General features: G+C 42.2%; 1 protein-coding gene across 4 annotated transcripts; it reads left to right on the top strand.

Moving 5' to 3' along the window:
* Positions 1-1,784: 1,784 nt before the first annotated feature.
* Positions 1,785-11,680, top strand: glra4b (glycine receptor, alpha 4b). 4 transcript variants are annotated; one of them, XM_046838541.1, is made up of 10 exons: positions 1,785-2,008; positions 4,479-4,513; positions 6,664-6,731; positions 6,962-7,185; positions 7,265-7,347; positions 8,605-8,742; positions 8,974-9,188; positions 9,720-9,878; positions 10,608-10,715; positions 10,804-11,680. In XM_046838541.1, the coding sequence occupies exons 1-10, from the start codon at positions 1,944-1,946 to the stop codon at positions 11,080-11,082; spliced, it is 1,374 nt and encodes a 457-aa protein (XP_046694497.1). In that variant the 5' UTR covers positions 1,785-1,943; the 3' UTR covers positions 11,083-11,680. The 4 variants fall into 4 exon arrangements, with proteins under 4 accessions (XP_046694497.1, XP_046694496.1, XP_046694499.1 ...); XM_046838540.1 differs by having other exon boundaries at positions 4,479-4,606; XM_046838543.1 differs by lacking the exons at positions 1,785-2,008; positions 4,479-4,513 and adding an exon at positions 4,520-4,736.
* The last annotated feature ends 1,832 nt before the right edge of the window (positions 11,681-13,512 follow it).

Genomic DNA, 13,512 nt, shown 5'->3' with positions numbered 1-13,512 from the left:
TTCTGGTTACGTTTGCAGAACCGTAAAAAAAAAAACCATCCTGCTTTATACACACTAGACGCATAAACGGATGTGGACGCTTGAGTATAAGATTCGTATGTGCAGCTTTGAACATCCGATTCCACATTTAGTTCCCATCTCCTGTTATAATAACCTCCACTCTTCTCAGAAGATGTTCCACTAGATTTTATGGAAATTCGTGCTCATTCAGCTACAAGGGTGTTAAAGTCAGTTGAGAAAGTAAGGAGGCGTCCACTTTCGTTCACATCCAATAGGGTTCTTAGCTCTGTAGCAGATCTTCCACCAAATCGAATCCATGGAAAGCAGATCTTCAGTGAGATGGTGAAATGAGTGGAAAATGTTCTGCTACTGCATCCAAAGACGTCTTATTTTAGGAGTTTGGGGGAAGAACCACATCTGGGTGGAACAGTCGGGTGTCCAAATACTTTTGGCTGAATGATCTAATCAACAGCAGAAGAAAAATGAAGCAAAACGAGCACTTTTTTCTTTCTCTAGATTCTACTTCTTTTTTTTTCTCCTTCATTCTTTCCATATTTCTTCTGTCCATCCTTTTATACTCTCTCTCATTCCCTCGAATGTTCTCTTTCTTGCTTTCCATCTGTCTATTTGTTTGCTGTTTCCAACCTCTTTTTCTTTTTGGTTTCATGCCTTCTTTTTTCTTGGGTTTATCTTCTGTCCATCCTTTTTTGCCTTTCATCCTCTCTCGATTTCTCTCTCAAGCTCTCAAATTCTTTCTCTGTCCTTTTCTCTCTCTCTCTCTAATTCTGTCTCAAGCTTTCTTTCTGCTTAAGGCTCTGTCCATCTTTTTAGCCTCTCATTCTCTCCCTCTCTCCTTCTTTTGCTCGCTCTGGTCTCTTTAATTCTCTTTGTTTTCCATCAGTTTGTTCATCCTCCTCTCTCTCTCTCTAATTCTGTCTCAAGCTTTCTTTCTGCTTAAGGCTCTGTCCATCTTTTTAGCCTCTCATTCTCTCCTCTCTCCTTCTTTTGCTCGCTCTGGTCTCTTTAATTCTCTTTGTTTTCCATCAGTTTGTTCATCCTCCTCTCTCTCTCTCTCTCTCTCTCTCTCTCTCTCTCTCTCTCTCTCTCTCAGTTCTTATAATCCTCAGGTCAGTGAAAGTCCAGGCAACATGAAATATACATCTCCCTCCAGGGTCTCAGGCTCCCTAAAACTCATTGTCGGCTCCACGACGGCCATGTGGCCTTTCACTCCTCGCGTGTGTGTGTGTGTGTGTTTAGTGTGTTTATTTCTCTCCAAGGTGACTTTTCATGATGCGTCCTCTCTGGACACTACGACGTGCTTATCAGTTGGAATCCAGGTGCACATCTCCTCATCTTCCAGCGTGAATCATTTCTTCACACGCTCCTACCGGCGTTCCTAACATTCACCACTGCCTTAAACTCCACCTGCGTCCGTAAAAAAAGATCAATCTGCTTCCTGTCATGTTGAATTGGACACAAAAAGAAATAAAAATGTGCTCGGTGAAGTGGAAGTGTGCAGGTCTCGGGAGATGGAGAGATGAAACAGAGAGAGAGAGAGAGAAATGAAATGACAATGACTGTAAGGGACCGAAGCCCTGTGGTGTCTACGTGTCACAGTTGTTTATTCTGATAAACGTCTTTAAACGCATCACACGCCCTGATGCCTACACACACGTCCGCATCTGTCTCTGCTTTGCTTCCTCCGGCTAGCGTGACCAGTGAGAGAGAAAAGAAAAAGGAGGGAGAGTGTGTTAAGACTCTTCTCCACACACACACACACACACACAGTATGAAACTTGCTGGCACTTCTCAGTAAGCATGATGTGGTGTGTGAGTCCAGCAGTGTGGGAGGAGAAGAGTGAGTGTGTGTGTGTGTGTGTGTGTGAGATCCTGGTCCTACAATTTTGGAGCACTACAGCTCATCAGGCGAAAAGAAGAGCAGGATGTTTGCCTGCCTGCAGAAAGTGCTGTGGATTCTGGGCTCTTTGGGGGTTTATGGGGTCCTCAGGTAAGGCTTTCAGCTCGAAGTTTGAAGTTTGGTCCGGTTCGGATGAGAAAAGTGTGTTATTTGCATACAAGTTCAATTGATGTGCTCGTTTTGTTTAGATCAGGTATGTGCCGATGATGATTTCTTCTGTATGATCACAGTATGCGACGTTTTTGGTTAATGATTAGGATATTACTTTGTTTCAACTCCTGGTGTCCCCAAATTCCTTGAAAATCGAATGAATGTTTTTGCTCCAGAACTCTGTGGGTGGGTGTGTTTGGTATTAGGACCAATGTACAGATAAACATCTTTGCTGCACAAATCAGATCAACATTTATAAGTCACTATGGGGTCTTCAGAGGTGATTAAAATCTGACTACAGAAAATAGGAGATCGAGGAACTAATAAACAAACCCCTAACACCTCAACCGCTCAGATAATCGTAAGTAACTGAACAAATGTGTCGAATGTCCTCTAAGGAAGTCCCTGATTGGCCCCTGATTTAAGATAAGATAAACCTTTATTTACAGCAGCAAACAAATTGTGCAAATATGAAGCAGAGACAAAAAATACAAATAAAGTCCAACCTTGACACTCGCGCGAGTTACGTTCTCTGACCCCTCGCAAGTAACAAAACTCACAAGGTTTTGACTCTCCTTTAGATGATTCCTTTTTCAGCAGGAATTGTACATGTACTGTGAACTCAACAAAAATTGTGAATTACTTGTCATAAATGTTTTATTTACTACTTTAATTGAATAATACAATAATGAAATAGTTTTTCAAAATTTTTGTCATTTATTTGTACAAACTCTGTTTTAAAATGTTACTCCGAACTTTTGAGCCACTCGCGGCTTCTCGTGATCGATCAGATTTTTCGCGAGTTACTCTCAGTCCGGTTCCAAATGAAAAGTCGCCAACTATCGAGATTGCGAGTATTGAGGTTCACCTGTTTATACTATACAGTATAGAAATACAAATGAAACCCCCCCAACAATAACTGTAGTTACACTATCAATCAAACTATTGCGCTAGAATTATTGCACAATTAAAATTGTTCTTATTGCTTGTGGCATTTGATTGGTCCTTTTTTCTGTCCCTGATTGGTCCTCTTATGTGTGGTAGGGCAATGCTAGAAAGTGGGTGGGAAATTTGCAGGTGAACAAAAATGGAGAGAAAAAAAACAGGGATAAAATGTTTTAGGTTTGTTTGTAATTTTCGGGACTTCATGGGCATCCGTCTGTTCAAAAGGGAAGTGATGGGGAAAGAACGTGAGCGTGAAATGGGGCTTAATGTGGAATCTGATTCAGTGGAGGGTAAAAGTGATGAGAGAGGGATAGATGTGGACAGAAAGACAGGCAGAGAGAAACCAGGATAGAAAGATGGAAGAAGAGTGTGAGACGCATTGCAGACAGATAGCAAGAAAAACAGTGTGTTCGAGACGAACACACAGCAAAAAAACGCTATGATTCATTGTGAGTGAGAGAGCAAAAGAAAGACTTGGGGAGATGAAGAGAGAGACAGAGAGACAGAGAAAGTAAGACATTGTAGTTATTTTGGTAATGCGTGGAGATACCCTGTCACATATAATATTAACATGTACATTAACATCCCGCCATTTGGGATCCAGACCTGAGGAGATTTTCACTCCATATTTAAAAGCAGTGGATAGGAAGAATGTTCTAGAGCTCAGAGTCAGCCGTGGGGATCTCCAGAGGCTTGGAGTTGAATGGGGATGGGCAAAACATATTTAAAGTTCTCAACATGAGCCTTGTAGTTTAAAACTTGGGATGTGCAGTATCAGGTTGTTTTAGAGCTTTAGCTAGCTCATTAGCAAAGCTTTGGGGCAAATGTAGCGGTGCTAAGACATTTCTTGATTGATTCTAGTTGATTTGAATGAATGAATTCAGGTCTTTACTAGAACTGATTTTATAGGCCGTGCACTGCTTCCTACAAACCTTTCTCATGATTATTTCATTATGATCAAAAGTCTACATTTGCTGTTATAATAATCACACATATAGAGGTCAGGCTTCACAGAAGTGTTTGCTATATAGTGCAGCACTAAACAGTCTCTACTGTTACTATTAATTCTAGGTACTAATAAAGAGCCTGCCTTTGATTGAAGCAGGTTTGTCCAATTACAAATACTGTGTAAAACATAGGTCTTATCTAGGGGTCTGCTAATTAATGTTGAATCACTTGTTAAAAAAAAATAAGCATGGGTAAAAACATCAAATATAATATATTTATATAAAAATAAATATTAGTTTTTACATTATTATATTTACTTTGACACATTTTGTATCGGGGGGCGCCTGCACCATGTTTTTATCACCTAAGGGGTCCTTGACCTGAAAAATGTTGACGACCCCTGGTATAAAATATATTATCTGAAGGAAGATCTGCCATTTGGCAAATGTCAGTCATTAGCTGCCCCTTCTGTTTTATCATTATCTTTTTATAATTTCTGTTTTTGGGATTCTCCCAGGCTCACGTTGGGCAAAGAGATGAAAACGCTGAACGGTAGGTCAAAACCCTTGTCACCCTCTGATTTTCTGGACAAGCTGATGGGAAAGACTTCAGGCTACGACGCTCGCATCAGACCCAATTTCAAAGGTACTATCAGCTGTGTGGCGTCATTTTTACACAGACATTACACAGAGCTAAGGGTTGGAGCTCTATACAGGAGATCCTCCACTTCAACATCCCCATGTAAAGCAGATCTTCATGGAGCTGGTTTGAACAGGTTTGCATCTCCTAGTGAAGGGAAAATTTCACAGATCCAAAGACAGTTTGGGGAAGAACCACATATGGCATATTGAAAAGTCAGCTGTTCCATTACTTTTGTTCATGTTGTGTAATATTATTGCACTCTCCTCATCTGTTCATCTCGTTTTTTTCCCCGCTGCTTATATTCTTGTCTTTTTGGGACATTGGGAAACAACGGCAGCGTGCTGAGAAGAAGCTGTCGGTTTCAGCCCTAAATAAAAACGTACGGAATTCACTCGTTTTGTGACTCAAGGTCTACAAAGACTTTCGCTGATAAAGAGGCTCCGTTTGTGCCACGGGGAAACACTTAAAACGAAACAAGAAAGCAGGAAAAAATTCATGCGGCAGCAAAAATCCGCGCGTCTAATCTCAGAAATGCGAAAGGTCAAAAAGGCAAAACTTCAAATTTCTCACAACAGCAACTTTTTCCACCACGAGGTGTTAATTCTCCACAGAATAAAAAATGTCAGCTGGTGATTTTATAAATAACAGCTGAAAAGAAGAATGTGGAGGAAGTAAAGTTATATGATTGTATATCAAAAGAAAATGACTTGTGCCTGGGCTGCACATGCTAATTAGTTATTAGCTAGCAAGCATGTAGTCAGTTTCATTACTTCGCCAACTCACGTAGTCAATTCTTAGATATTTGCTAGCTAGTATGGTTGCTAGTTCTTAGAAATTAGCAAGAAAATATGTAGTAGGATTTTTAACTTTGCTAGCCACCATGCAGCACTTTTTCAATATTAGCAAGCTAGCATGGTCTCTTTTTTTTCTTCTTCTTATTTCAGCTTTATTGTAGTCAGTTTCTAAACATTAGCTTGCTAGGCAGTTTTATCTACTAGCAAGCTCATATGTGGTTGGTTGTTTTACATCAGCTAGCATGTATTCACTGATATTAGCTTGCTAATATTTTAATTATAATCTATTATTTCATTTCTGAGAACAATTTAAACACATGTCGACGGTTGAAAACAACTTTGAAAATGAGCGAAAGATGGAGACGAAAAAAAATAAATCATAGGTTTTCTTTGTGTAAAGTCAAAAACTATGACAGAAAACGCAGCAGTGAAAATTTCCCCTGAAGACGCTGAAGTATTTCCTCCAACGCTGCCCGTTCTCCATGTTAACCTACAGACCCAAATTAGTCGCTCTCCTTCAGGCTCTATATTCTCCTCCGTCTTTTCCTTCACCCTTCCACACAGTGGATTATGTTTGACACGTTTCCTGCAGGCTCGCACTGTCGTCCCCGTCCTTCCTGTCCTCCTACGCCTCACTCAGCTTCTCAGCCTCTCTCTCCCCATGTCTCAGCATGTCTCAGCTTTTCTTCCCATGTCTCCATGGCCACTTTCCCCCTCCTGCTTTAATTGATCATCCCTTTCTCCCATTTCAGTTTTATCAACTCGCTCGTCCAGTCCTTTTCAGTGTGTGTGTGTGTGTGTGTGTGTGTCTCAGAGCTCATGCATCATCCATTTTTGCACCACCATGAAGTGTGCGTCAGGACGTATAGTTGCAGCCGATTCGCCGGGGAGTGTAAATAACGTCCTCATGGCCAAATCAATAAACGATCATCCGAGTGAAATCTTGTCTTATCAAACTTTTACTGTAAAAATCTGAGCGGTCGGATCAGAGGTATAATTGGAGCAGGTCAGATCAGCAGCTGGCATGGACTCTGCAGCGTTCCTCATTAATGTAACTCTCTCTCACACGGTGACAATCTGGCAACCCGGCGACTCATTTGTGATGTCTGGGTTATCTATAGCTGTGAGCTACAGGTGGAGCAATTTCTTACTCGATTTCTTACTAATTCTGTCTAATATTTATGATGAAATGAAAGAGTGTGTGTGTGTGTGTGTACACATTTGACTTTTAGATGACACCTATAGTTCTGTGTCTTTTTCCCCCAGGACCTCCTGTCAACGTTACCTGCAACATCTTCATCAACAGCTTTGGCTCTGTGACAGAAACCACAATGGTATACACACACACACACACACACACACACACACACACACACACACACACACACACACTCAAACTCGAGGTAATAGTATATTTACATTTTTAATTGTAAGCTTTTTGTTTTTCAATCTATATTATAAAATGTTATGCTCCTGAATCCAAAGCTGTTTTATACAACTGTGTGCCTGCAAGAACTTTTGCCCGTACAGTGTATCAGTCTTTTGATCCTACGTTTATCTCCAGGATTACCGCTTGAACGTGTTCCTCCGGCAGCAGTGGAACGATCCTCGCCTGGCGTATAAGGAGTACCCTGACGACTCGCTCGACCTGGACCCCTCCATGCTGGACTCCATCTGGAAACCTGACCTGTTCTTCGCCAACGAGAAGGGTGCTAATTTCCACGAGGTCACCACTGACAACAAGCTGCTTAGGATTTTTCAGAACGGGAACGTCCTCTACAGCATCCGGTGAGACCGCATGCTAACAGAACCACGAGGTGCTGCAGGAACTGTGCGAGTTCTTACGCGATTATTTCCTTTTTCTCAGGTTGACTCTGATCCTGTCCTGTCCAATGGATCTGAAAAACTTCCCCATGGACATTCAGACCTGCACCATGCAGCTCGAGAGCTGTGCGTGTTTAATTATTTATATCCTCACAACAAAGCTGAATTCTGGATTCTGATTGGTCGGAAAGTATTGATCAGGTTTCTATAATGGCAGAAGGTGTATATCAGCTTTCGAATGCGTTACTATAGTAACTGTTCAGAAATCTTGTTTTATTCCTTTCTGTGCTTCGTCTCAGGTTGGTCCGTCTTTAAACTCTTGCTCGTGAGCCCTGGGACTTTTATATTTTATTCATTTTTGCCCTGCAGCCTTTTCTCCCCCTGCAGCACAGTGGACTCGAGACGTGTCCACGTATTTTCGAGTCGGCGGAGTAAAATTTGCGGTCAGAGAGAAGCCGATTTGATCTTTTAGACCCGTCCTAAGAATAATAATGTCTTTAGGGACACTTTTTGTTCCACTGACTTCCGTTGAAAGCACAACGTTGTTGCTTGTGGTTTATTCGCCAAATAGTGAGCCGTGTAGAGATTAAATAACTCTACCAGAAGAGGGCGCTGAACTAGAATCTCCTCCTCATTAGTCAACAATGCCATTTTGATGTGTCATGAAGGATTTCCTTTTTTTCCCCACCCACAATCAATATAGTTACATTCACAGCAGTTGGCGCTCTTGATGCTCTTAGCAGTTGAAGGTTAAGGGCCTTGCTCTAGGGCCCAGAAGCTTGGTGGTGCTGGGATTTAAATCGATTACCAGGAGTCCAACGTCTTAACGCCTGAGCTACCATTTCCCACTATCATGCTAATTAGTCATCCGAGTTGATAACTATAAACCATGCTAACTAACAGAGTTGACAACTATAAAGCATGCTACCCAGCTGACTGGATACTTATAGAGCATGCTAACCAGCTGAGTTGCTAAATGTAAAACACACTAACTAGTTTATTTCATAAAAAAATTGTTTATTTAAAAACTATAAACCATGCTAACTAGCTGACTTCATAACCATGCTAACTAGCGGACTTGATCATTTAAAGCATGCTAACTAGCTGGTTAATAAATATATAAATAAAATTCATAAATCTTATATCAGTAAATTTAATATTTATGTACATTTTAAACTCAAAGTGTTATATTTGTTTAAATATCGCTCTATTCTGGGTCAGAACTCGCGTTCTGGATCATCGAACAAACACGTCCTGAGGAAATAAATGTATATAAAACACGAGGAAATGAAGACGCGTTGCTAAAATGCAAATTAGTTTCATCTTTGAGACAGAATGAAAAAAAAACAACCCCAATGTTCATGAGCGATTGTGTCTCCTCAGTCGGCTACACCATGAACGATCTGATTTTCCAGTGGCTGGATAAAGGTCCTGTGCAGGTGGCTGATGATCTAACGATGCCGCAATTCGTTCTGAAAGAGGAGAAGGACCTGGGATACTGCACCAAGCATTACAACACCGGTACTTTTCACACACACGTGTACTAACACGTGAATACACACAAAACAGCGCTAAGGTCAAACGTCTAATTGCATTGAAATGAATTCAGTGTGCAGAAATGCCACAAGATCTCAGAAATACATCCTGACCTTTCCCTCTGCAGATGTTGAAGAATCCCGTTGTTATGAGAAGGTTTTTTAATTGAAGTGTTGTTTTGGTGCTGATGTGGTACGTGTGTGGATGTGTGACCAGGTAAGTTCACCTGCATCGAGGTGAAGTTCCACCTGCAGAGGCAGATGGGATATTATCTGATCCAGATGTACATTCCCAGCCTGCTGACGGTCATCCTGTCCTGGGTTTCGTTCTGGATCAACATGGACGCCGCTCCTGCTCGAGTCGGCCTCGGCATCACCACCGTCCTCACCATGACCACTCAGAGCTCCGGCTCCAGAGCCTCGCTGCCCAAGGTCATCATTCCATAATACCAAACCCAGTAGAACCACAAGTAACCCACCTCCAGAGTCTCAAGGGTTTATACATCCATATCGAACATCTAGATAACCATTCATTCATCTATCCATTTATTTATATTTTCCATAGTATTGATCTCTCAGAACTCAATGCCCAAGCTGCTTATATCCATCCATCCATCCATCCATCCATCCATCCATCCATCCATCAATCCATCCATCCTTCCATCCTTCCATCCATTGTACTGCTATTAAGATACTTAACCTAGGTTTTATCTTTCTATCAATCTGTGCATCCATCCATCCACCCACAGTTCTGTAAGATCTGGCTTTTGAGATATTTTAGCTAGGTTCCATCCATCCATCCATCCATCCATCCATCCATCCGTTTGTCAGTCCATCTGTCAATGCAAATGTAACTGTCAGACCCTCCTTCCTTACTGTCTGCTGTTTCTTCTTTTCAGCCTTCTGTTTGTCACTCTGTTTAGTAAAATCTAATTTCTGTGTGTGTGTGTGTGTGTGGGGTAGGTGTCCTATGTGAAGGCGATAGATATCTGGATGGCAGTGTGTTTGCTGTTTGTCTTCGCCGCGTTGTTGGAGTACGCTGCAGTGAACTTCGTCTCTCGGCAACACAAAGAGTTCTTTAGACTCAGGAGGCGACTGCGAGAAGAACAAAATCAAAGAGTCGTGAGTCACAACACACACACACACACACACACACACACACACACACACACACGTCACAGCCTGGTTATAGATAAAAGATTGCAAACTGTTTATTTGTTATAGGAAATGTTACTCGTTACAGATACATACACACTTTTATCCCAGCATTATCGATCCGCATTGGACGTGTCCCAAACCACAACTGGTTCACTAAATCAGTGAGTCATACAATTATTATCAGGGAATCTGTTGCCCAAAAGTGCGGCATGATGAAATTCAGTGCAATCGCGATAAAAAGCAGAAAATGTCCAAATGAAGTTCCGAATATCCATAATGCACTGCATGTGATTTGGGACACAGCTGCAGTGATGAGGTGCATAGTGATGGTGTTTGTGTAGCCTACATAGGGAGTGAATAGTGTGAGTGTAGTCTCGGATAAACAGAAAGAAAAAAACAATAAATATATCAGTACATTAGGGGTTTGTGGGTGAGAGAAAGAAAAAGAGGGAGAGATCGATAGAAAGAGAGAGAAGAAAAGAGGGAGAATTTTACTGAGATTCAGACTGACCTAGATTCAGAGGCTCACTTCTGAGTGTGTGTGGGGAGAACACAAGACTGAGGCAATGATTTGCTCCGTGAATAAATAATGTGCTATGCCCATTTCGTAGTAATCTGTGTGTGTGTGTGTGTGTGTGTGTGTGTGTGTGTGTGTGTGTGTGTGTGTGTGTGTGTGTGTGTGTGTATATTCAGGCTTCAGGTCAGTTTGGTGGAGCCGAGGTGAAAAACAAGAGCAATGATGTTACAGGCAGCACCACAGCATCTTACAGGAACACGAAACACTGCACTGCCTGTGCACGGGTATATAAACACACACACACACACATACATTATAAGGTCCTGCTGTTTCACCCTGTGTCCTCACACTTCCGTCTTCTGTTCTTCACAGGAGTTGGCTCAACACAACCAGGAGTTCTTCTTGTCCAGTTTCGGTTTGGACGTCCACCTGTCCGGAGACGGTCCCCTATCCGAGGCGGCGGCCACGTTCGCGTCTCTCCCTCCAGGCCACTCACTGTTCAGGATCCGTCACCGCTTTATCGACCGCGCCAAGCGGATCGACACGGTTTCGCGTGCCATCTTCCCCCTCAGCTTCCTCATTTTCAACGTCTTCTACTGGCTTACGTACAAAGTGCTGCGTAACGAAGATCTGCACTCCGGCGGCCTGTGAGCCGAGAGTACCAAAGGACACTCGCCACCAGCTCACGCCACCATCTTGGTTTCCGAGAAAGTACTGAATAAATCTCATGGGGAAGACTTGAGGAACGAACATTTGAGAAACATGTTCGACTCCCATGTAGCTTTCTGTAGCTCATCCTACAACATTCCTGCCTGATCCCCAACCCCACTTTCATTCTGTCAGGTGACGAGGCGTTCACTTGCTTGTACTTCATCTTGTAGCGGCCGCGGTGTGGACTATATTTTACCCGAGAAATTTTGAGGAATTAGCTATATTTAGCTAGGTAGCTCATCAGTGACGAAATGTCTCATTCGATTTACACGCTTTACCCGATTAGCCAGGCGAGCTAACTATAGTAGCTACGTCCGCTCATCACCCAGGGTTTTTCATTTCAAAATAACATTTCTGTCCATGTATAGGTGAGAGGCGTACAGCAAGATAGCTAGGTCAAAGGTCAACAATTCTTAAAAACCATCCGCTCCAAATCCAAGTATTAGCAATTAGCAGAATCCTATCCAACAGGACACAGCACAAGTGTGTGAAACTCTTTATACGTGTAAATACGAGCAATAAAATATTTAATACTGGTTTTATATGGTGTGTTATGTAGCCCCCAAGCCCCCAACGCCCCACCCCCCAACCTGTTACTCTGTAACTAGCAGGTAAGCTAATGTTTTTGTATGTTTGGACAGAACCACCTACCAAAATATCATCTAAATAAATCTGGCCCATAATCCCAAACAGGTTCCACATCGGTGAAGGCTACAGGAAGTGCGGGTACACTTGTACTGGGCCACACACACTGACCCCAATCTGCCAATCGCGTCTTCCAGAGCACTTCAAATGTTTATCATGAATCACAAATATGATATCTGGAGGCGACGGGCCACGGCGGTGACTCAACTCCGTGTCGGAGGAGAGTCTCCTTCCCTGTGGCTAAAAGAGAAATCCCAAGAGATGAACCATAAGCAACAAACAGACCCTGACCTGCAGTGTCCATTCTCCATGCTGACATGTTCGGAGGAGACACGTGGCATAAATAATCCAGGAACATACTTTCAGCCATTGAGCAAGAATAGATGCAAGTTGTATGAGAGAATCATTTTTCTAAGGCTTTAGTTGGTGAAGGTGGCATCTTCAAATGGTACCATGCACAGCCTCATTATAATACTCTTATAGCAAGCTAGTGGTGTTCGTATGAACCGGTTTATAACACACCTTCAGGATGCAGATCATCCGACACCCCAGATGATACCAGGAACTGGTGTAGGAGCAGATTTTTTGACCCACCGGTTAGCTTTCAGCAGACCATCAGGTCCAACATCAAAACTTTTGCAGACAACCCCTCGTCTGGGCTCATTTGCTTATGGGAATAATTTTAAACATAAATTATATATTTAAATTTTAAAAAAATTCTTTGAATTTAAATCCAATGTCACAGCCTTGTGTTTCCAGGAGCCCAAAAGCGCTTTGTCCTTTTTTTCCTTGTCAATCACAGCAACAGCAGCCAATCAGGGGCCTCTGTAAGCTCATGTATGTAGAAGAGGGCGGATAGCAGCAACCTGCTGAAAAGATCTGAGCAGCTGGCTTCAAGAAATACACAGGTGCTTAACACACAGCCTTACTGATTGGTTGATCTGGTACATATGATGGGAGAGACCTAACTGGTGAGTGGAGAAACACTGGAGAACAGCAATATGTGGGAAGGCAACATGAAGGAAAATGATTCAACACAAACAATAATTCTTACTCTAAATATCACCAGGAACAAACCTTATTCTGGGAATGTGGGTGGTTTCTGGGATCAGGATCACATCTTGTGGTTGAAAGAATTCACAAGAAACATGGCCCCATGTAGAGCAAGAGATCTTCCATGTTCAAGTTTTAATGTGTCATTGGAAGCCAAAAGCTTTTATACTTTTACTTCAGTTTAAAAGACACTTTACTGTAACTCAACTACATGGTTCATGTACTTTATCCGTTACTGACCAGTGTAACATGAACCTCATCTTCTACAATGGACAGCAGCTGATGGTCAAGGAATATTAATTTTATCTATCTTAATGCTTGCTGTCTCTAAAAACATCTCACCAACAGCTGAGTGAGTGGAGCTCGAGGTCCTGAACATTCCTCCACTCTCTCAGTGCCTACACACTTTAAAACCTCCTTCCTTTACCTCTCTGAGGTTGGTGGTTGTGATGTTCAGGATGCTTCCTGCCTTGAGGTCTTTCACACACTATAGAATTGCCAGAACGTTGAAGCAGTTTTAGCAGCACCTGAAAAATGTCTCGCGAGCATCTGATCAGCCTTTTATAGAGACCACCAATCAAACGTCCCAAATCAATTGACTGATTATGAAACGTGACTGAATTTAAACGTAACATTTTAGTTGATAAATACAAATAAATACTGCAGGCACAT

The sequence above is a fragment of the Silurus meridionalis genome, chromosome 25, assembly GCF_014805685.1.
Source record: "Silurus meridionalis isolate SWU-2019-XX chromosome 25, ASM1480568v1, whole genome shotgun sequence".
In the NCBI taxonomy this organism is placed as follows: domain Eukaryota; kingdom Metazoa; phylum Chordata; class Actinopteri; order Siluriformes; family Siluridae; genus Silurus; species Silurus meridionalis.
Note: the sequence above shows the minus strand (reverse complement) of the source record. Positions and strands in the feature narration are given on the sequence as shown.